Source organism: Anabrus simplex, chromosome 2 (genome assembly GCF_040414725.1).
Source record: "Anabrus simplex isolate iqAnaSimp1 chromosome 2, ASM4041472v1, whole genome shotgun sequence".
Lineage (NCBI taxonomy): Eukaryota > Metazoa > Arthropoda > Insecta > Orthoptera > Tettigoniidae > Anabrus > Anabrus simplex.
Window position 1 is genome coordinate 149146328 of NC_090266.1, and position 21566 is coordinate 149167893.

The window sequence follows — 21566 nt, forward strand, 5'->3', positions numbered from 1 at the left end:
GTGCCCGGGTGCAGTATCTGCACACGTCTGCAATCTGTGCGATAGTTTTGTATTTTTTCAGCAGTATAATAATTTCGTGTGGCTATTTCTATCGGAGTGCAGCCCTTGTAAGGCAGACCCTCCGATGAGGGTGGGCGGCATTTGCCATGTGTAGGTAACTGCGTGTTAATGTGGTGGAGGATAGTGTTATGTGTTGTGTGTGAATTTTTCAGCAGTGAAGTGTTTATAAGGCATCTATGAACAAGCAGTACAATCTACAAGGCTTAGGAAATAAAAGAAGAGCGATTATCTGTCTTGACATTGCCTAGGCAACGGTCTCGAACTTCCGCGAGCTCGAATCAGCTGTTTCGTTCGTAAACATGGCGGGAGAATACTGCGGATATTGAAACTGAGTTGAATATAGGCAAAGAAAGTGACACAGAGTCATTGAGTAGGGCTGGAGGTGAACTTTTAGTGAGTGAATAACATACCAACGAAGATAATTTTAGTGATAACAGTGATATAAGTGAAAACGGATATTGAGAAATCGGACCAGATGGTGATGCTGCGGCAATTCAGGTAACACTAACATTTGATTTTGTTACTCCAAGTGATTATATGGATAATGTTGAACCTGTCCATAATTCGGAAAGAGTATTAGGAGAAACAGATTTTTTTTCGTTAGGAGGATACAAACTATTCAGTGACAGCCTATTGCATATATATCAATGCAGCATTCAAACAGACACATTCCAGAAAAATAGATACAGAATGGGAAGACACTTGCCAAGATGAAATAAAATCTTATATACATGGGCATCATTCCACTTCCAAAATCACTTGATTTTTGGATTATTGGTGTAGAGGAATTCAGACAACATGAGAATGTGACAAATGCAGCCTACATCTGTGTCGAGTTTCACCAGTAGAGAGGGTGTGTGCGTGCGCGTGCGTGCGTGCATGTGTGTGTTTGAAGCAACAACCTTATGACTCTATGAATAGAGAAATGGATGTGATGGCATATTTTTTCATATTATTGAAAATTTGAATTAACTATGATCAAGAGTTTTTTTACACGTAGGTAGAGTCATAAGTTATGGCAACTATTTTTTTCTCGCAAACAGGAGACAACACGGAAAATCTAAGATATGCATTTGGAAACGTACGGTATGTACTTGTGTATGATGCCACTAGGTGGTGTGTGTAAACAATGGTGTGGGTCTAAGCATGCCCCCAAAGTCAGTGTGTGAGTGAGAGAGTTACAAAATGGAAGTCAACAATAGGAGCAACTATCGTACATGAAAATAGCAGTTCTCCATGGCAGAAATGCACGCAATGCCATGCAGAGCTGCGGGAAGCATTAGGTGTGCATGCCATGCTCTATAGAACAGTGGCGAGGTGGGCGGAGACATTCAAACGGGGTAGAGTATCGACTGCCGATTTGCCTCGCCCAGGCTGTCTAGTGTCCGTGGACAAAGATGTACGGATAATGGTGATCAATCAGTGTTTGCATGAGGACAGGCGCTGGACTCTAGCAGAATTGCAAGAACATACAGCAATTCCAGCGACAACAATACGGCGCAGTTTACACAAGGTCCTACAGATGCGTAAACTGTGTGCAAAGTGGGTGGCACTTTACTTAATTGAGGTATTCAGCACCTGCCCCACTACTGGCAACGCACAGTGGAAACCTTGGGTGATTATTTTGAAGGTCTGTAACCAGTGGAGACCTGTCCTTTCTACGTAGTCAGTGGAGACCTGTCCTTTCTACGTAGTCTTGAGTATTTGCTGTCTTTACCATAATAAAATAATGTTTACCATTGGTCTGTGTTCTGTCACTTTCCTACGAGAATCTCCTGAAGTCAGAATTTGTCTTCAGGCACCTATGCATAAGTACATGCCCTATATTTCCAAATGCGTACCTGAGATTTTCTGTGTTTTCTCTTGTTCATGAGAAAAAAATAGTTGCAATGACTTATCTCTTGACCCTCGTATTTAACTTTTTGTGAAACTGTGTGCTCTGTTTCAGTTTTTCCTAAATAATAGGTTGAAACCTGGGAATAAGCCAAGTGAAAATGTGGGCGGGAAAGGGTTAACCCGGACACAAACATCAATGAATTTACTGAAAAACGTAACACATTATTTGAGTACATTACTCCTTTAATAGGAAATAACTCATCAAACAATTCTCTAACCCGCACAATTCAGACATGCGTGCACACTCTCTCTCTCTCTCTCTCCAAACTCCTCCCTCCCACCCATCCCCACCAACCACAAGCTGTACACAGCTCCATCTCGTCAAAAAGATTGACAACATTTTTAAAATTTAAAGCTAAGGGATGAACCAGTAATGATTAAAATTCTAAAATCATCTTCAAGGGTTCCATAGTTCATGTCCATAGAGGAGGTCCACTTTTCAGCATAGAGAGTCCTGACAAAGGAATGTTAATTATTAGCAACATTGTATCTCAAGGAAAATGCTAAAAATATAGTATTTCACAGTCTGTCTAGTGAACTTTGGTCTCCTCATGCAGAAGAATCTTTATTTGATTTTCATTGAAAAATGTGCTAAGTAAATACCTAAGTCTTTTAAACACCTTGGTATCATAAGTTGTGTTACGTTTTAAGAATGTCTCTTTTTAGTCTGTTGATTTCTCTCCTATCACAGGTCAGTTTATTCTCCAGCTTCATGACTTGTTGATGTAAGCGTGTATTTTACCTCTTGAGAACATCCACAGTCACACTCTTTTTGGATTACGGATGCGTTTTCTAAAATATGACTGACAAATCTTTTGTTTTCTCTCTTTTAATTGGGTATACCTAACTTATCTTTGTTTTCTTAAGAACTAATTGCTACAGTGTAAATGACACTTGTATAACACACACACACCAAGCAAGTTGGCTGTGCGGTTCGGGTTGCGTAGCGGTGAGCTTGCATTCGGGAGATAGTGGGTTCGAATTCCACTATTGGCAGCCCTGAAAATGGTTTTCTGTGGTTTCCCATTTTCACACCAGGCAAATGTTGGGGCTATAGCCTAATTAAGGCCACGGCTGCTTCCTTCCCAGTCTTAATTCTTTTTGATACTTGCGCCAAGGAAAACCTTCAGTGTGTTAGTACAACATTAAACCACTATCAAAAATAAATAAATAAATAAATAAATAAATAAATAAATAAATAAATAAATAAATAAATAAATAAATAAATAAATAAATAAATAAATAAATAAATAATATTGCACATACCTAATAAAACAATTGGTAAACTACTCTGGAAATCTGGGTGATTGCGGGCTGAATTCAGTAACGAAATACGACCATTAATATTATCACCTGAGACGTCAGCCGGACTCGAGGCTGTCAGCAGTTCTTATGAATATGTCATCAGAGGCGGAAGTGATATGCATGTGTGCAAAATGAGACAACCTGTTCTATACTAGCCTCGACAAATACTGGCAACGAACCGTTGAGGTGCACAGTTCAGCATTTCTGATGCAGATACTTCACAAGATGAATCCATGGTCTTCCTACACTTTCACTTTACGGTTAAGCAAGAAATATTACAAACACAACCTCATTGTTTCATAGCATTTTGGTACATATTCTTCAACGATATGGTCTCTCACCAGAACGAGTCGGCATATGTAATTTAGGTGTATGCTTTTTACGGAACTTGGTGTTTCATTCATTACAACAGCAAGGCCTTTCTAAGGAGTGAGTCAACAGATGCTGTTTCAGGATAGGCTTTCCAGAAAAACCTTCATTGCACGTTCTAAAAATGTGTAGCCTGTTTCTGGAATGAGTGAGAAAATGTCCATGTCCACAATTGACATCCATTTGGCCTTCTACCAGATTGAATAGACTTGCCTTCTTCCAGAGTGTGCTTCATGGAAAACATGCTATTCATTCAATAATCCGGTACATTCTTTCTGCTGAAAGACTTTGATAGGACCGAGCTCGATACCTGCAGTCGCTTAAGTGCGGTCAGTATCCAGTAATCGGGAGATAGTGGGTTCGAGCCCCACTGTCGGCAGCCCTGAAGATGGTTTTCTGTGGTTTCCCATTTTCACACCAAGCAAATGCTTGGGCTGTATCTTAATTAAGGCCATGGGCGCTTCCTTCCAGTTCCTAGGTCTTTCCTATCCCATCGTTGCCGTAAGACATATGTGTTGGTGCGACGTAAAGAAAAATAAAATAACAGACTTTGATAGGTGCTCTCGCAAACCAGGCTTTCTAGAAAATTTCTGTTTGCATACATTACACTCATACAGCCCTTTCACAGGTTGAGTTAGCATCTGCTGTTTAATGCCCCACTTGCTGGAGCATGTCCTATTTCATTCAGTACAACAGTGCAACCAGTCTGCAGAAAGTGTCACTAGATGGTCTTTAGGAGCAGCCAGTTGAGCAAAGGTACTTCCACATTCTGAACAATGTTTAAGGGCTTTCTCACCTTTATACCATACACTGGCTGCGATCACGATTTGGCATAGAATTGTGTCTTGCTTTGAGGATTAGTTATTACAGGAGACCAGTTTATCAACTGCATATTCTATGATTACTTTATCCTTGTCTGAAGAAAGCCAAGTTGGTCCTGGCTCTGTCAGTTTTGATTTCATTTCTTCTTTTGGCTATGGTAACACTGCTGACATAATTTCAGTTTCTTTCTTTCTTTCTTTCTTTCTTTCTGACAGTACCCCAGTCTTGTGTTGGTAGATTTATTTGCATGCAAAAGAAGCCCTGTAGTACAAGATTTCCAGCACCTTTGTTTATCTAAAAACCATAGAAGTGGTTAGTAAGATAAAAAGCTAATAGCAGTATTATTTTGGAGTGAATCAGGTTAGAGGCTAGATTTAGTGCACTTTTACTCAATATTGCTTTTGTGTAAATAATAAACTTCAATCCTAGATTGTGGATTAGATCTTCGCCCGCAAAAAAAAAAAAAAAAAAAAAAAAAAAAAAAAAAAAAAACTTTTGAAGTTTGGGCCAATATTTTGGCTATCTGTGTCATATTTGTTGGCATGATAAGATATTTAGTGGTATATTCAGCAACTACTTGACTGAATTAACTGTTCGCTTTAAGAAGCCTGTATTAAATATTAGTGCAATTGGAATATTGAAATTTGTATGTAAGATGCTTTCAGAAGGTCTGCCATTCTGATTGCTGAGGGCATATTATTATTATTACTATTCATTTTGTGTTCTTTCATTACAGTGGAGGATAACGAGCTATTTGACTTCCGAGCCATCCGGATTGACTGGTTTCGCTTGCAGGCCTATACTTCAGTATTCAAGTCGCCGCTGGCTCTTCATGAAAATAGGGAGTTGGCTTCACTGATAGACACAATTGTATTTCACACAAAAATGGTGGACTATTTGGATGAGATGTTAGTGGAAACATCTGATCTGTCTATTTTCTGGTAAGGGACGTGAGAAATTCTTACTCTCGCTTACTGATGGGTATTAGAATGCTTTAATACTTACTGACTGTTCTAACCAGCAAGCTAGAGAGATATATGGAGTGGCAAGCACCTGTGTATCAGAGCTCTGGGCGGAGGCAATCTGTGTTAAGGCAGCCATGATAAAGAATATCATGTGATATGAATGATTGTTCGGGCTGTGTGGTAGCATGTGCTGTAAGAAATTTGTTTAAAAATACATAGACCATGCCTTTAGTGTGTTGATCATTCAATTGTATGATTAGAAGTAATAAAAGAACAGGCGTATCATCTTTCAGGTAAGAAATACCATCCAAATTCAGAAATTAATGTGGTAGACATTTTACGAAAACGTGATGCAACAGCTTAAGTGTGTGTGATATACATTTCTAATTCCTTTTGGAGAACCAGAAACTGAAAAAATGATGGGTTGCCAGCATTGAAAGGGAAAAATGATATCCCACGAGATACAGCTTTCTGTGTTCATTACACTTTCAGGATAAATATGTGCCAATTGTAAGTGATAAGAGATGTGTGTTAGCTATTACAGTGTCTACAGTTACAGTTTTCCTGCAAATCTCTAGAAGAAGCAGACCTGTAGAACTTTGCCAAAGAAGTGAATTTCCAAGAAATTACGGGGTATTCACAATCATTATCAGCATGTAGAATCCCTTGATCTCATTAGGTAAATATATTGCACTCTCATAAATTTTCGGGAAGGGATTTGTGAGCCATTTTAATATTAATGGCTATAAAAATATACAGTTAAGGCAATCTTTCTGAATCATTGTACCAAATGCTTAATGCATTTCTTTTTCTTTCTTCTCAGAAACTCTATGGCAGAGTGCAGGATCTAGCCATGTTTATACCTATTCTGTCCATAGCCACCAGATGATGAAGAAATTATTTAGTCTTGTAGTGGATGAAACTAGAGTTAAAAAAAAAAAAAAAAAAAGTGGCAAGAAACTCAAATCTGCTGATCAGACTATTTTCCAAAAAAGAACAAAACATAATTACCAGAAACTGATTAAAGGGCTAAGTAGCAAATTACCTGAAGCAGGATCTGAAGTGATAAAGAAGTACTCTGCAGGTGTTTTAAAGGAACTTACGACGGTTAACCAGGATGGAGGTGTCCAAAGTTATAGCAGTGAAGTGTGAAAATTTGCTTTGAATCTCCTTTTTTATTCAGCCCAGGCAGATTGGTACCTAAGAAAATACATCACATTACCACATCGAAGGACCCTACAGTACTGGGTTTCTGTTCTCGATGGAAATCTTGGATTTAATCAAGGTAATTTCTTGAAATTGCACAGGCAGGTACAGAGCCAATGGCTTCCCTGATGTTCATGGAAATGGCCATTAAGAAAGACTTGTTATGGGGCAGGAATCAAATTCATGGTTATGTAGATTTATTTCAGGGATGCATAGAAAGTGATGACTGTCCACTAGCTAGAGAAGTTCTGGTTTTTATGGTCACACGTTTGAACCACAGCTGGAAGATACTGGTGAGTTATTGCTTGGTAGGCGGTATGTCTGCATCCTTGAAAGCAAATTTAGTAGAACAATATTTAATTACTGTATTTAAGGAAACTCCACAAGATCGGGATAAACATTGTTGCTGTGGTATGTGATGGAACTGCAAGAAATAGTCTATCATAGAGAAGTTAGGAGTTTCATTTATAGTATAGATAAAATTCAATGCTGGTTCCCCCACCCTTTAGATAAAATTAACAAAAAGTTGTTGCTTCCTTGATACTGCCCACATGTTAAAGTTCAGATATAATTTATTGGTAGATAAAAAGATTCTTCTTGATGGGGTACAGTGACTGGAAACTCTAGCATCAAGTGGGATTATGCGTAACAGTTGCAAAATACAGCCCAAACTGGTTAGGACGTTTTTGTGGGGACCGAAAAAATTCATAAAGAGGGAATGTGCTAAAAAATGAACAATTTAGTTATTAAATTTAAGGTTAGGTTTGAACGTCAAAATAATTACGATGGAAACAAAGAGGCCTCACGAACATAAATTTAAGCACTCATCATCATCGGACGCAAAGAGAATAAGACTGGCTTGGGACTGACGGTCCCTGCAGCTATAGGCCGACGCGTGACCACGCTCCGGGTCCGTGAAATTAAGTTCCCTACCAAAACCTTACCCAGGGCAGTTGTCATTGGCCTGTCATGCGTGCAACGTGGCTGGGAATGCTAATTTAAATTTCTTATGGTGGGAGTTACGAAAGTACTAATGATTGAGTTTACCGGGTGAGTTGGCCATGCGGTTAGGGGCGCCCAGCTGTGAGCTTGCATCCGGGAAATAGTGGGTTTGAATCCCATTGTCGGCAGCCCTGAAGATGGTTTTCCATGGTTTCCCATTTTCACACCGGGCAATTAATTAAGGCCGCTTTCTTCCCATTCCTAGGCCTTTCCTGTCCCATCGTCGCCATAAGACCTGTCTGTGTTGGTGTGATGTAAAGCAAAAAAAAAAAAAAAAAAAGTGACTTAAAATGTGCTATCCAGGTTTCTTTAGCATGTATTTAATAGGACATGTCCTGGGACTTCAGAATAATGGCGTAATAACCAGGGAATCGCGCTAGATGATGATGATGATGATGATGATGATGATGTTGTTGTTTAAAGGGGCTTAACATCTAAGGTCATCAGCCCAAAATGTGCTAGAGAGGGATATCTTAACCAGTTTCAACTGTATATGAGAAAAGGAAGGTTAATGTGCTGCTGATTAATTAAAAGAAAGAGCACATACAATATCATTCCCAAAAAATGAAAGTTGCTTTAACAGCAGGAATTTAGCAGATCTGTTGCTTGCGTCATAGTATTTTGTAAAGAAAGAGTATTTACAGAGTTTGATGACTGTGTGTTCTCTGAGATTTATGAAAATGATAGATGTAATATTCTACATATTTAGTTCTTGTCCTTTGGGAAGGGGCACAAACACGCCAGTATCAAAGAAGAAACTAGCCACAATTTGTAATCAAGTAGTCAATTGTGTCGACTACTTAAAGAAACAAAAACATTCAGATTGAAAGCTGATTTGTGATTCTAGCAGAAAGATGCTGATATACGGTTTGATTATCGATCTCTTAACTGCGAAACAGCTGACATAAAATGGGGGGCAAAATTCCATATTGAAATACCTGTTAACACGCAGGCCAAGTCAGGGTCATCTAGAGTTATTTTCTTCTTCTATTCATTCCAGAGGTGGGAATAGAAATAATCCAAATGTAATACAGTTTTAATCAGCTTACGGGTAATTCTGAGGGTAGAACCATCCACGAATTCCAACTGTTGTAAGCCTTTATATTGTGAACTGCTTGTGCCAACTGCTGCGGATATTCATGGTGTCAATGAGAAGGATGAGAATGGTAGGAGTACAGATCATTGTTGCTGTGCAGATTATAATTGATTTAGGTTCTATGTAGAAAATGTTCATCACAAAGCAGGAAGTGTCGTTCGCCAAGTGTCTAAGAAACAATCTTGTGTAGAATGCTTTGAAGTACTTTCACCACGTAAAGATGTTGAGAAAGGAGGACTGATAAAAGGAAAAGTGTGGAAAGGGACTTTTTGAATTCGTCAAATGATATGGTGAAATTGTGTATGAAAGCTAAGTATGTCGTCAGGAAGTATGACAGTATGTTGCGAAAGAACATGAAGAATCTTATATTGATATTGCAGACTGATGTCCGTTCTATGCTGCCAGGTTATTTATTTCATAATTCTGACCTTCTGTTTATAGCCACAGAACCTGGGGTAAAGCCTCACTCTGCTTCACTCATTGAGCTAAATGTGAAACAGTATTTTACATGTAGGCTTCAACATTTCTATAGAAAAATGAATCTCGTCATAAGAGAGGACAACACATGTGACAGATGCACACAAAACTAATTTTTTTAAAGGTCAGTGAAATCATAAAGTTTACTGTAGATAAGCAATGTAGCCATTGTCTTGCAAGAGATTGTGTTGGTTTTCAATCAATGTTTATAAAAATATATCAAATTAAATTACCAGTTTGTTCATCATCCTACGCTCTTTTGGTAGTCATGCCCCCTCCCCCTCAACTTTTGACATTATAAGTCATGGTGGCTGCTCGTTCAAGCATTTTCCAAAATGGCAGTGTCATGTCCACTCTATATATTTCTCTCTAGCTCGTTGATTCTAAGAAACAATAGGAGGGTATGTAATCTTAAACAGTTTTGACTATTGAGATTTGAAACTGGCAATCATTATTGTAGAATTGGAATTGTTCCATTTATTATTATTATTATTATTATTATTATTATTATTATTCATTCATTCGTTCCATTTTCACTGACTACAGTGCAGGATCCCTGATGTGTTTTCTCTTTTAAGGCGATACTCCTGAGATGAACAGATATTTTTACCTAATGCATGGATTTTCACGAAACTTTGTGGGAATGTCACCTACAAACATTTATTTAAATTTCTTTAAAAATCACTACATATCGATTTTTCTGTACATAATTTATATAAGGAGATATATCGTACTAAAGTTTGTGTAATTTTTATGTTCTAAAATTTTGGACTTAAAAATTCCTACTCATCATCATCATCATCCCACTCCAGTTGCCCGGGTGTGGTTAACAAGCCTCCTCCACTCCTTTCTGTCCTTTCACTTTTCCTTCTCCATTACTTCCGCCACATCCAATCCAGCTTCTCTAATGTCCTTTCAGATCTGACCCATCCACCTGCTTCTCGGTCCTCCAACTGGTCTCTTTCCAATTCCCTTCATGCTGCCCGTTCCTTCCCATTCTTTTTACATGTCCGAACCATCTCAGTCTTGCTTTCTGTATGTTCTGTATTAACGGTTCTATATTATCTCTTCTCTGATTTTAATATTTTGAATTCTATTTCTTCTTGTCATTTTAACCTATGTTCTTAAAAATTTCATTTCTACTGCGTGGATCTTACTATCTTGTCTCTTGTTAGTTACCGGTGTTTCTAGTCCGTATGTTACAATTGGTATGAAATACTGTTAATATAATGTTAATTTTGTTCTCTTGGGTACTTTGTCATCCCATAAAAGCTTGATGATAAAATGTTTTACCTTTACTTTGGGCCGATTGTATAAACATCACTGACTGGAGATCAGTTTTAATCTAAGTTCAGAAAATGATCTGAGATCAGACCGGTGTTGTGTTGTATAACACTGATCTAAGATCAACTAATCGAAGTTCAGTTTTGATCCCAGTTCATATGTGAGCGCTTGGCAACAGTGCAAAAACAGCCGAGTGTCACAAGTCGCGTTGAGCTGTGTGAATCTGTTTTCATTCGTATTCTGTGTGCCGAGCGAAAGAAATGAAAAAAAAAAAGAAGAAATATTTGTATTGAAAAAGTAAGTACAGAAATCATACATTAATCCTGTATTATGTAAGTTAAATTTGTCGGCAAGCAATAGGCCTACACTTCTTTAATTTTTCTCTTTCAGGCTCCTGCTTCCAAATCAGCTGATCTCCACACCTCGACCTCGAAAACAGCTGATGTGCTCACGAAGTCACGGTCGCCTAGCATAAAATGAAACTGTGACCTTAAAACTTGATAATGAAATTTAAAAAAATGGAAATTTTAATGAAAAGGAGAAAGTTAGGCCTGGACAATGAGGAAAACTGGGTTTAATTGCATAGTACAGTGGCATTATTAGATGCATATAGTTGTAAAGTACATTTTGTTTTTGGTTATTTTTGTTGCAGATAAACTGTGTGTATAATTTAGTTTGAACCACTTTTTGTAATAGCCAGCTGTAAATTTTTTGTAAATATTGTTACCTAAATACATTATTAATAATTACTGCCCTTATAGCAGTGTTTTCTCTTCCTTGAACATCATGTACAGCAGCAGGTACCGGAATTTCTTTGAATGCTCTTCTTGCAGTGAACACAGCCTCATCTCTTGCAGGGACCTCATCTGCTGCATTTACAGCGATATTGTGCAAGACGAATGCTGCAACTATGATTACCGGAACACGACCTAACTTCACTCTTAGCCCCATACCGAGACAAGGGAACTGTCTCTTCACAACCCCAAATGTTCTTTCTGTTGCTGACCTGGTTGCTTTATGGGCTCGATTATAAGCTGGCTCTGCAACTTTTTCGGCATGAAGTACTGGAGTCAGCAGGTAACGAAAACACTAATAGCCATTGTATCCCAGCAGTATGCCTTCTGGAAAGTCGCCTGTTTCGAACTGAGCATGCACTCGTGAATTAATGAAAATATTGCTATCGTGAGCAGATCCTGGCCATCTTGTTTTGATATTTAGGGACCTGAGCCTAGCATCACAAATAACTTGAACATTTAATGAAAACCACCCATGACGATTCCTATAAACTTCTGCGTTATCGCCCCCAGGAGATATTATAGTTATGTGGGTACAATTTATAGCGCCTATAACACCAGGAAAGTGTTTTACATTTAAAAAAATCACGCATGATTTTCTTGACATCATTTTGTTTGGAAGGCATTTTGATAAACTCTTGTTTCAGTGCAGCAATAAGATTAGATACGCGATGAATGGCTCTGCAGACTGTTGCTGCGTCTATATGCAGTAAATCACCAATGACTAACTGAAAACTTCCCTTGGCAAAGAATCTCAAAGTTAGTAACAACATGTGCATTGGAGACAAAGTTCCCAAGCGATACCTCAGTTTAAACTTCTTATCACTTAATTCTCAGATTGGATTTCCTCTTTCACAGAACACATGGGGAGCCCGACGAAATTCGTCATTTTCATCATCAGAAGATATATCCGAGAAATCAGAGTAATCAGTAAAATGCGAACAAGATAAGATAATAACGTAAGCAATTTATCGAGGTTATGTTACGGAATTATTACATTACACTGCAGTAAAAGAAGCATAATATTGCCTATATACAGACAGCTATAGCTAGCAATGTATGAGGTTAGACTTCAGTGTAATTTTTTTTACCATTTATCATAAAAACACAGGTAATATTTTATTAACAATCAGCTGTTCTTGTATCTCAAGTAGAAAACAACTCCTTGAATTAAGATCAAAGATTTTGATCAGAGAAATTTCTCCAGTCAAAGTTAATCTTAGTTCAGTGCGAATTGATCTCAGATTAAAGTTTATACAATACAAATGTCCGAGTTTTGCGTGAACCGTGATCAATTTTGTCTTTGATCTAAGATCAAACGGTTTATACAATCGGCCCTTAGTCTGTTATTAATTTCAGGGTTGATTTCATTACTTCCATTAATAATGCTACCCAGATATGTAAACTGTTCTACAGACTCTAACCGTTCTCTGTCTATGTTCACTGGGCTTCTCCTTCTCTCTTTTCCACAGTGCATGACTACAGTTTTTTTTTTTTTTACTAATTATCATTCCAAACTCCTTCAGATTTTCATTCCAAATGCCCAGTCTCCTTTTTAATTCCTTCTAGCCCTTTCCCCAAATCACCACATCATCTGCAAATACCATAGCATTCACTTCATCACTACTGATACTCTGTTTTACACATTTTATGACTTCTTCCATCAAAATAATAAAACAATAATGGCGACAGTGCACTTCCTTGCTTGAGATTTTTTTATTTTATTTTATAAAATGTTTCAGACTCAGCACTCCCCACTTGTACACTGCTTTTACTATCATGATACAAAATGTTTATCTTGTTAATTAATGATTTTGGTACATTCCTTTTCAGTAGGCATTCCCATACAAGTTTTTTCTGAACTGTATCATAAGCTTTTTCCAAGTCCAAAAGTACGAATATGATTTCCTTATTCCTTTCCAGATGTTTTTCCATTATTGTTTGCACTGTAAAAGTGTATTGTTGATCTATTCGGTCTGATGCCATATTGTTCTTCCTCTGTGTTTCCATTATATCCCTCAGTCTTTTGTCTATGACCTTCTCCATTATTTTTGGCCCATGTGATACTAGGGTTATACATCTGTAATTTTCACATTTCTTCCTATTTCCTTTTTTGAGCAGTGGTACGATGCTTCCTTGTTGCCAGTCTTTAGGCATCCTTTCATCTTTCCATATGGCATCGAGGGCTTGGTGTAGTCACTGTAGTCCAATGCTCCCTGCTGCCTTAATCATATCAGCATTGAATTCGTCTTTTTCATTTGCTTTACTTTGGTCATTGCTTTCACTGCCCTTTCAAGTTCTAACCATGTTATCTGGTCCTGTTCTTTTTCTCCATCTATTATTTCAATTTTTTATCTCCTCCTTCCGAGCAGTCATCCACATTATAAAGTTTTTCAAAATACTTTAACATCACCTTCTGAAGACCCTTTTTCGTTATGTACTATGGATCGATCTTCTCTCTGTAATGCCTTGATTTTTTCTTGATTTATTCTTTTTGATTTTATTACTCTGTTTAATAGTTTCTGATTTCCTCGACTATCTTGCTCAATTTTTAATAATCTTGATCATAGTGGCCGGTATTTGATCCGTATTGACTTGATCACAACAAATATGTAGGTGGGTGGTCCGCCTAGTCAATACTTATTTGTTGTTATTAGTATTGACTAGGCGGACCATCCACCTAGATATTTGTTGTTATCTTGCTCAATTTTTTTGGTAAATTCTCCCCAACATTTCTCCTTTTCTTCCTTGATACTCCTCTTTACTTGTAGTTTCAATCTTTTGTATTCCACATGTAACTTTTCTATCTTTTTTGCTTTTCCTTATCCATTTCTTTCTTCACCTTGTTCCTTTCTTTTATTCCTTTTTTAAATTTTGTCAGTCCACCACTGTCTCTCCTTTCCCTTAACCTTTGCTTTTGTTTTCCTGCATACCTCAATTGCTGCTTCCACAAATGTCTGTCTTAAATTGTCTCACTCTTCTTCACCACTTTGTATTTTTCTGTTAGGCAACTTCCTTTTTATCCAATTTTGGAATGCCATTCTCCAATCCTCCTCCTCCATTTCCCAAATTCTGATCTGTGGTTTCTTCTTCAGTACAGTTTTAGGGATTTTTACTTGTTTTAATTCCACAGTTAATAATATATGATCACCTTTCTTGACACGGCATAAGCCCAAAATCCTATACAATATCACCTTCCGTACTTTCACTGGGGATTATCTTCATGTTCATGTCGTATCTTGCCCATTCTCGGTCTGTTATAATAAAATCCATGAGTGTTCCATACTGTCCTTCCCAACTATATCGGCTGATCTTATGGCTATTCCTCTTCATAAACCATGTGTTCTTTATTATCAGATTATTTCTGATACAAAAGTCCAACAGTTTCTCTCCATCTTCATTTCTATCACCATACCCATGTGGGCTCAAAATATTCTCATATCCCATTCTGTCAGTTCCTGCATGAGCATTCAGTTCTCCTGTTATCATGATCCCATCTCCAACAATATGTGTTTCCACGTCATTGATGAAATCTTCCTTTTCTTCCACGCTACATCCTGTCTGTGGAGCATACACCTGTACTATCTTCAATAGTTCCGTGTTTACATGTATGTGCATTATTATAATTCTTTAATTTACATACTCAACTTCAGCTATTGGTTCAACATTCTGATTCACTACAAATCCCACTCCATTTCTTTTCTCTTCACTGTTACCCATCCAGTACAAGGTGTACCCCATTCTTAGTTTCTTTATTCCTTTCTCTTTCTATTTTACTTCACTTAATCCCAGGATATCAAGTTTTCGTCTCTCCATTAGATCAATCAATTCATTTTGCTTCCCATTCGTTCGAACCCCACTGTCGGCAGCCCTGAAAATGGTTTTCCGTGGTTTCCCATTTTCACACCAGGCAAATGCTGGGGCTGTACCTTAATTAAGGCCACGGTCGCTTCCTTCCCACTCCTAGCCCTTTCCTGTCCCATCGTCGCCGTAAGACCTATCTGTTGTTGTTTATAAGTTTCATTTCCGTATTGATAGATATTACTTTACAAAAAACAATATAAATATGAGTCTCCACCTTATCAATACAAAATTAATTTACATTAAGCTGGTAAATATAGTCAAGACTAGTTTCGACCCCTAGGGGGTCATCTTCAGTTGACATGCATTAAAAATGTATTTTTTTACAAAAACATCACATGTAGTGGTAAAAGCTTAAATTAATTTGAACCGATCATAAATGTTGGTATGTATGTGTCAATTTTGAGTTTTTAGCACACAGTGTGAAGGTAGTTGATTAACTAGTGTGCATCATCCATGAAGTCACATGTTATTTTTATGCTACTACCATCTAATTTTTTTTTTTTGGGTTATACAATGTGGAATATACATACATTGTGCAAATCAACAGTGGCAAGTTTAACAATATACATTTAAAGTTGGTTCATAAATTACACAAATTGGCTATTGATTAGTCATATGAAAATGTAGGACATTGGTTTGAACACTTTTGACTGAAATATCAATGTAACACCTTACTGGCATATATCTTAGATGCTAAAATCAGTTTATAAAGCCTGTTATTCTTGATTGAGTCTTGGAATAGGGTTAAAATTTTTTTAAATAAAAACTATTTGCTTAGTATAGGCATTAAATAATGCTGTTAAAATGGACATATAACTAAAACAGTGCCATATGTATGCCATATATGCCTTGGTTAAAAACACATTGCATTAATGTTATTATGTGGTGTTACATGTACATTGTTTTGGAATAAATGGGGTTGACGAATTTTTCACAACAGTCTTAGATATAGTGTTCCGATAAAATGGGTCCGTAAAAATATTTATATGTAAAAAACGGTTAGGTAAGTATTTGAATAATCCGCTTGCAGATCAGGTAATACTTAGTTATATCTGGAGATATTTTAGGCAGCTACTAATGTTGGAGTTATTAGAAATCTTGAATATATTAATGGAGCATGTTTTTCCATCCGTATGTCGTGATGTTTTAAGTTGGTGACATTTGTCAGAACGTGTTGAAATTATGCGTCTTGATGCACGTTGATTTTATCATGGAAGCGTATATGTTATAAAAACAAGGTACAGTATCTGGAAATAGAAATAATAAGTGTGATAATGGTGTGGTATGAAAGTGTAATAGTAAATCGTATGTCGTTTTACTTACGTAAGGTGTTGGAACCGTGCATTCTTTGTAGCTGCCTGTTGAGATCTGATACGTGTTGCTCTGAGATTGTAGTTAGCGGCGGTAGAGGGGAGGTTTGGGGGGATGGGTGGAGTGTTAGTAATGGGAGTGGGGTTGGAGGGGAGGAAGTCTTGGGGCGGTTGATTTGAACGTATAGATTTTTGTTTACTTATTCTTTTGATGTAGAAATCTTTTAATAAGGGAATTACTGCATGAAAAAGAATATTGTTTCTGTCTATACTTTCATTTAAGTTGGAGTTCAGATTGACGTATTTGTCTAAATTTATGTAAAATTCTTCTATTATGCTGAGCAAGGGACTTTTTGGATTCATATTGAGGATTTGCATGTCGTTCTTAATGTCCGTAAAATTATGTTTTTGATCGTCAATGTGCTGACCCATAGCTGAGAAATGTCTGTGTTTGACGGCGTTGACATGTTCATTATAACGTATTAAAAAACTTCTACCAGTGAGCCCTACATAGCTGGCTCGGCAGTCGTTGCATTTGAGGCGATAGACTCCTGAGTGATTGTATTTATTTATGTTATTAACTGATTTGGAATTGTATAGTATGTTGGTGTTATTGCGTGCAGTTTTGTATGCTATTTTTAGGCCTTGTTTTTTGAAGATATTTGTTATGGGATGTATATGGTTATTGTTGTAAGTAAACAGTGCATATTCTTTTTTATTTTTGGTGATTCTGGTTAGCTTGGTTTTAGGTTGGTTTTTGACTTTGTTGATGATCCGGTTTATCATTTCTCTTTTATATCCGTTTTGTTTTGCTATTTCGTGGATTGTGTTTAGTTCTTTATTTAGATTTTCCTTTGAAAGTGGAATGTTGTATGCTCTGTGAATCATACTATAGTATGCAGCTCTCTTATGAGCATGTGGGTGGGTGGAGTCTATCTTCATTGTATTTGATGTATGGGTAGGTTTTCTATATATGTTGTATGTTAGGTGGTTGTTATGTCTAGTTATGGATATATCTAAATAGTTTATGGTGTTGTTATATTCAGTGTCCATGGTAAATTTAATATGGGGATCTATTCTATTTAGTTGTTCTAAGATTATGTTTTCATTAGTATGTCTATTGTCCATGATTATAAATGCATCATCGACAAACCTGCACCAATAGATGATATTTTCTATTTTTTTAATTTCTTGGTGTTCTAAGTAATCCATATATATATCAGCCATTATACCTGATATGGGTGATCCCATGGGTAATCCTTTCTGTTGATAGATAGTGTCATGGAACTTGAAATAATTGTTATTGATAGCGAATTGTAAAAGTTTTATAAATTCATCTATTTCCAATTTGCTTAGCTTACTGTGGTTATAAAGATTGGATTCTATGATAGTGATAGTTTCTTGTGTGGGTATATTAGGATACATGTTTGTTATATCATATGTTGCTAGCTTGTAGAAATGTTCTATTCTTATATTCTTAGTAATATTGCAAAAATCTATTGAGTTTTTTATGGTTTTATTTGCTTGAAAGACATAATGTTTTTTGAGGAATTTTTGTATGTATTTGGATAATTTATAAATAGGGCTTGGCCTGTAGTTTATTATGGGTCTCATAGGAATGTTGTCTTTATGGATTTTAGGGTAAGCTTTAGCTGTAGGTATCCCTGGATTCATGGTGATTAATTTTGTAGTTTCCTGTTCGTTCAAGAGAAAATTGATGTTTTTTAGGAGAGTTTTTAAGTTTTTTTGGATACTGTTAGTAGGATCTTTAGTCTTAATTTGAAAAGTTTCATCTTGAAAGCAGGTTTTTGTTTTTGTTATATATTCCTCTTTATCCATAATGACTGTAGTGTTTCCTTTATCTGCCTTTGTTACTATTAGGTTATTTTGCTGGATTTTATTTTTGAGTACCTTAATTTGTGTTTGGTTTGTGATATCTTGATTCTGAGGTTTTTGAGTGATCTTATCAATATATTGTGGTAGTGTTTTTTTAATTTCATATCTAATTTCATTTTGTTTTTCTTGGGGTATTTTGTTTAGAGCATCTTCTGTTTCAGTAATAATAGTGGCAATATTTTCAAAAACTGAATTGTTTTTCCAGTTATGTTTTGGTCCCTTGCTCAGTATAGTTGTTTCTTTTTCATTGAATATTGTGTTAGTTAGGTTTTGGAGTGGGGGATGGAAAATATGTTGGTTGTTGTCAGTAGAAACAGTAGTACGTTGTCTATACTGTGTATGATTGGTTTGGTTTAGTGATGCCTTAAGTGCGTTGAGTTTCTTGTTCAGGGTATTCTGCTTCTGTATGGGTATATTTTCTATCTTTTCGTTGGTTATTTGTTGGAAGTTGTTCCAGTATGTGTGTGGTAGTTAATGTGAGGCTTTAAGGTGTGCTTCATACATTTGTATGTTGAGGTGTTGTTTCTTTCTATACATGAATTTAATTTCTTCCTTAAGCCATATTCGGTTTGTTTTGTTTTGTGTATTTTGGGTTTGATAGGTGCTTCTATGTTTATTATTATATTTCCTAAGAAATTTAGGAGTTAGATTATTTTGTAGACATTGTTTTAAGAAAGTGATGTTTTTGACAATATTTGTGATCTTAATTTTCAGATTTTGGTATCTGTGTGCCATTTTTCTTGCCTGGTTGGCTTTTCTACTGTTGTTTATAAGTTTCATTTCCGTATTGATAGATATTACTTTACAAAAAACAATATAAATATGAGTCTCCACCTTATCAATACAAAATTAATTTACATTAAGCTGGTAAATATAGTCAAGACTAGTTTCGACCCCTAGGGGGTCATCTTCAGTTGACATGCATTAAAAATGTATTTTTTTACAAAAACATCACATGTAGTGGTAAAAGCTTAAATTAATTTGAACCGATCATAAATGTTGGTATGTCTGGTACATTTGGGCTATTGTATGTGTCAATTTTGAGTTTTTAGCACACAGTGTGAAGGTAGTTGATTAACTAGTGTGCATCATCCATGAAGTCACATGTTATTTTTATGCTACTACCATCTAATTTTTTTTGGGTTATACAATGTGGAATATACATACATTGTGCAAATCAACAGTGGCAAGTTTAACAATATACATTTAAAGTTGGTTCATAAATTACACAAATTGGCTATTGATTAGTCATATGAAAATGTAGGACATTGGTTTGAACACTTTTGACTGAAATATCAATGTAACACCTTACTGGCATATATCTTAGATGCTAAAATCAGTTTATAAAGCCTGTTATTCTTGATTGAGTCTTGGAATAGGGTTAAAATTTTTTTAAAATAAAAACTATTTGCTTAGTATAGGCATTAAATAATGCTGTTAAAATGGACATATAACTAAAACAGTGGTATATGTATGCCATATATGCCTGGTTAAAAACACATTGCATTAATGTTATTATGTGGTGTTACATGTACATTGTTTTGGAATAAATGGGGTTGACGAATTTTTCACAACAGTCTTAGATATAGTGTTCCGATAAAATGGGTCCGTAAAAATATTTATATGTAAAAAACGGTTAGGTAAGTATTTGAATAATCCGCTTGCAGATCAGGTAATACTTAGTTATATATCTGGAGATATTTTAGGCAGCTACTAATGTTGGAGTTATTAGAAATCTTGAATATATTAATGGAGCATGTTTTTCCATCCGTATGTCGTGATGTTTTAAGTTGGTGACATTTGTCAGAACGTGTTGAAATTATGCGTCTTGATGCACGTTGATTTTATCATGGAAGCGTATATGTTGTAAAAACAAGGTACAGTATCTGCCTATACTAAGCAAATAGTTTTTATTTAAAAAAAATTTAACCCTATTCCAAGACTCAATCAAGAATAACAGGCTTTATAAACTGATTTTAGCATCTAAGATATATGCCAGTAAGGTGTTACATTGATATTTCAGTCAAAAGTGTTCAAACCAATGTCCTACATTTTCATATGACTAATCAATAGCCAATTTGTGTAATTTATGAACCAACTTTAAATGTATATTGTTAAACTTGCCACTGTTGATTTGCACAATGTATGTATATTCCACATTGTATAACCCAAAAAAAAAAAATTAGATGGTAGTAGCATAAAAATAACATGTGACTTCATGGATGATGCACACTAGTTAATCAACTACCTTCACACTGTGTGCTAAAAACTCAAAATTGACACATACAATAGCCCAAATGTACCAGACATACCAACATTTATGATCGGTTCAAATTAATTTAAGCTTTTACCACTACATGTGATGTTTTTGTAAAAAAATACATTTTTAATGCATGTCAACTGAAGATGACCCCCTAGGGGTCGAAACTAGTCTTGACTATATTTACCAGCTTAATGTAAATTAATTTTGTATTGATAAGGTGGAGACTCATATTTATATTGTTTTTTGTAAAGACCTATCTGTGTCGGTGCGACGTAAAACAACTAGCAAAAAAAAAAAAAAAAAAAATGCTTCCCATTCATTGTTAAAATATTTATTGTTCCAAATCGGGTTTTGTTCTCTCATCTAACACTTGCACGAACATCAGCATTACCGTCATACTGTGCAACTGTTGTCAGAGACTTGTCAATTCCATTTCCATTTTTAAACTTCCATCTGAGCCTTGTATTATAGTTGAAAGTAAGTACAATAAGTACATCTGCTGACCGGCTAAGCCGAACGCATCTGAGAATTTTCTTTTGGGGTTTACTCCCTTAGCCTTTTGAAGATCCCTCTTCTCCACAAGGCAGTGGTTTCCTCTTCTAATTTTCCCCAGAGAGGATGGGTTGCCTCATCCACCATCTTTGCCATTCCGAAAGTCTCCTTCTCTGCCTAAGATGCTGTTAAGGTCTTCACCCGTAACACTGGGCATGGGTTCCACATTATACCCCGTGAGACTGGGTCTCTGCCTGAACTTAGCTCTCCTTCACACCGGCCTACTGATATGGAGGATACCCACTCGCGCAGTGTGGATGCGCCAGGCCAATTGAAGGATAGGGAAGGTGACCCTATCTCCCTTGAGCCGGGTTATTGGTTGTGTATGATGCCACAACAAATGGCAAAAAGAAAAATCCCTACTACTTGAAAAAATTCTGCAATCAAAAATTCCATATGCAGGTT

General features: G+C 36.3%; 1 protein-coding gene across 1 annotated transcript in view; it reads left to right on the forward strand.

Moving 5' to 3' along the window:
• The window catches only part of Hem (Nck associated protein 1 Hem), a 318021-nt gene that overhangs the window by 179270 nt on the left and 117185 nt on the right, over positions 1-21566 (forward strand). The window contains exon 11 of the mRNA XM_067140394.2: positions 5189-5393. Coding sequence (XP_066996495.1) covers positions 5189-5393 — 205 coding nt within the window. The remainder of the gene's footprint in view (positions 1-5188; positions 5394-21566) is intronic.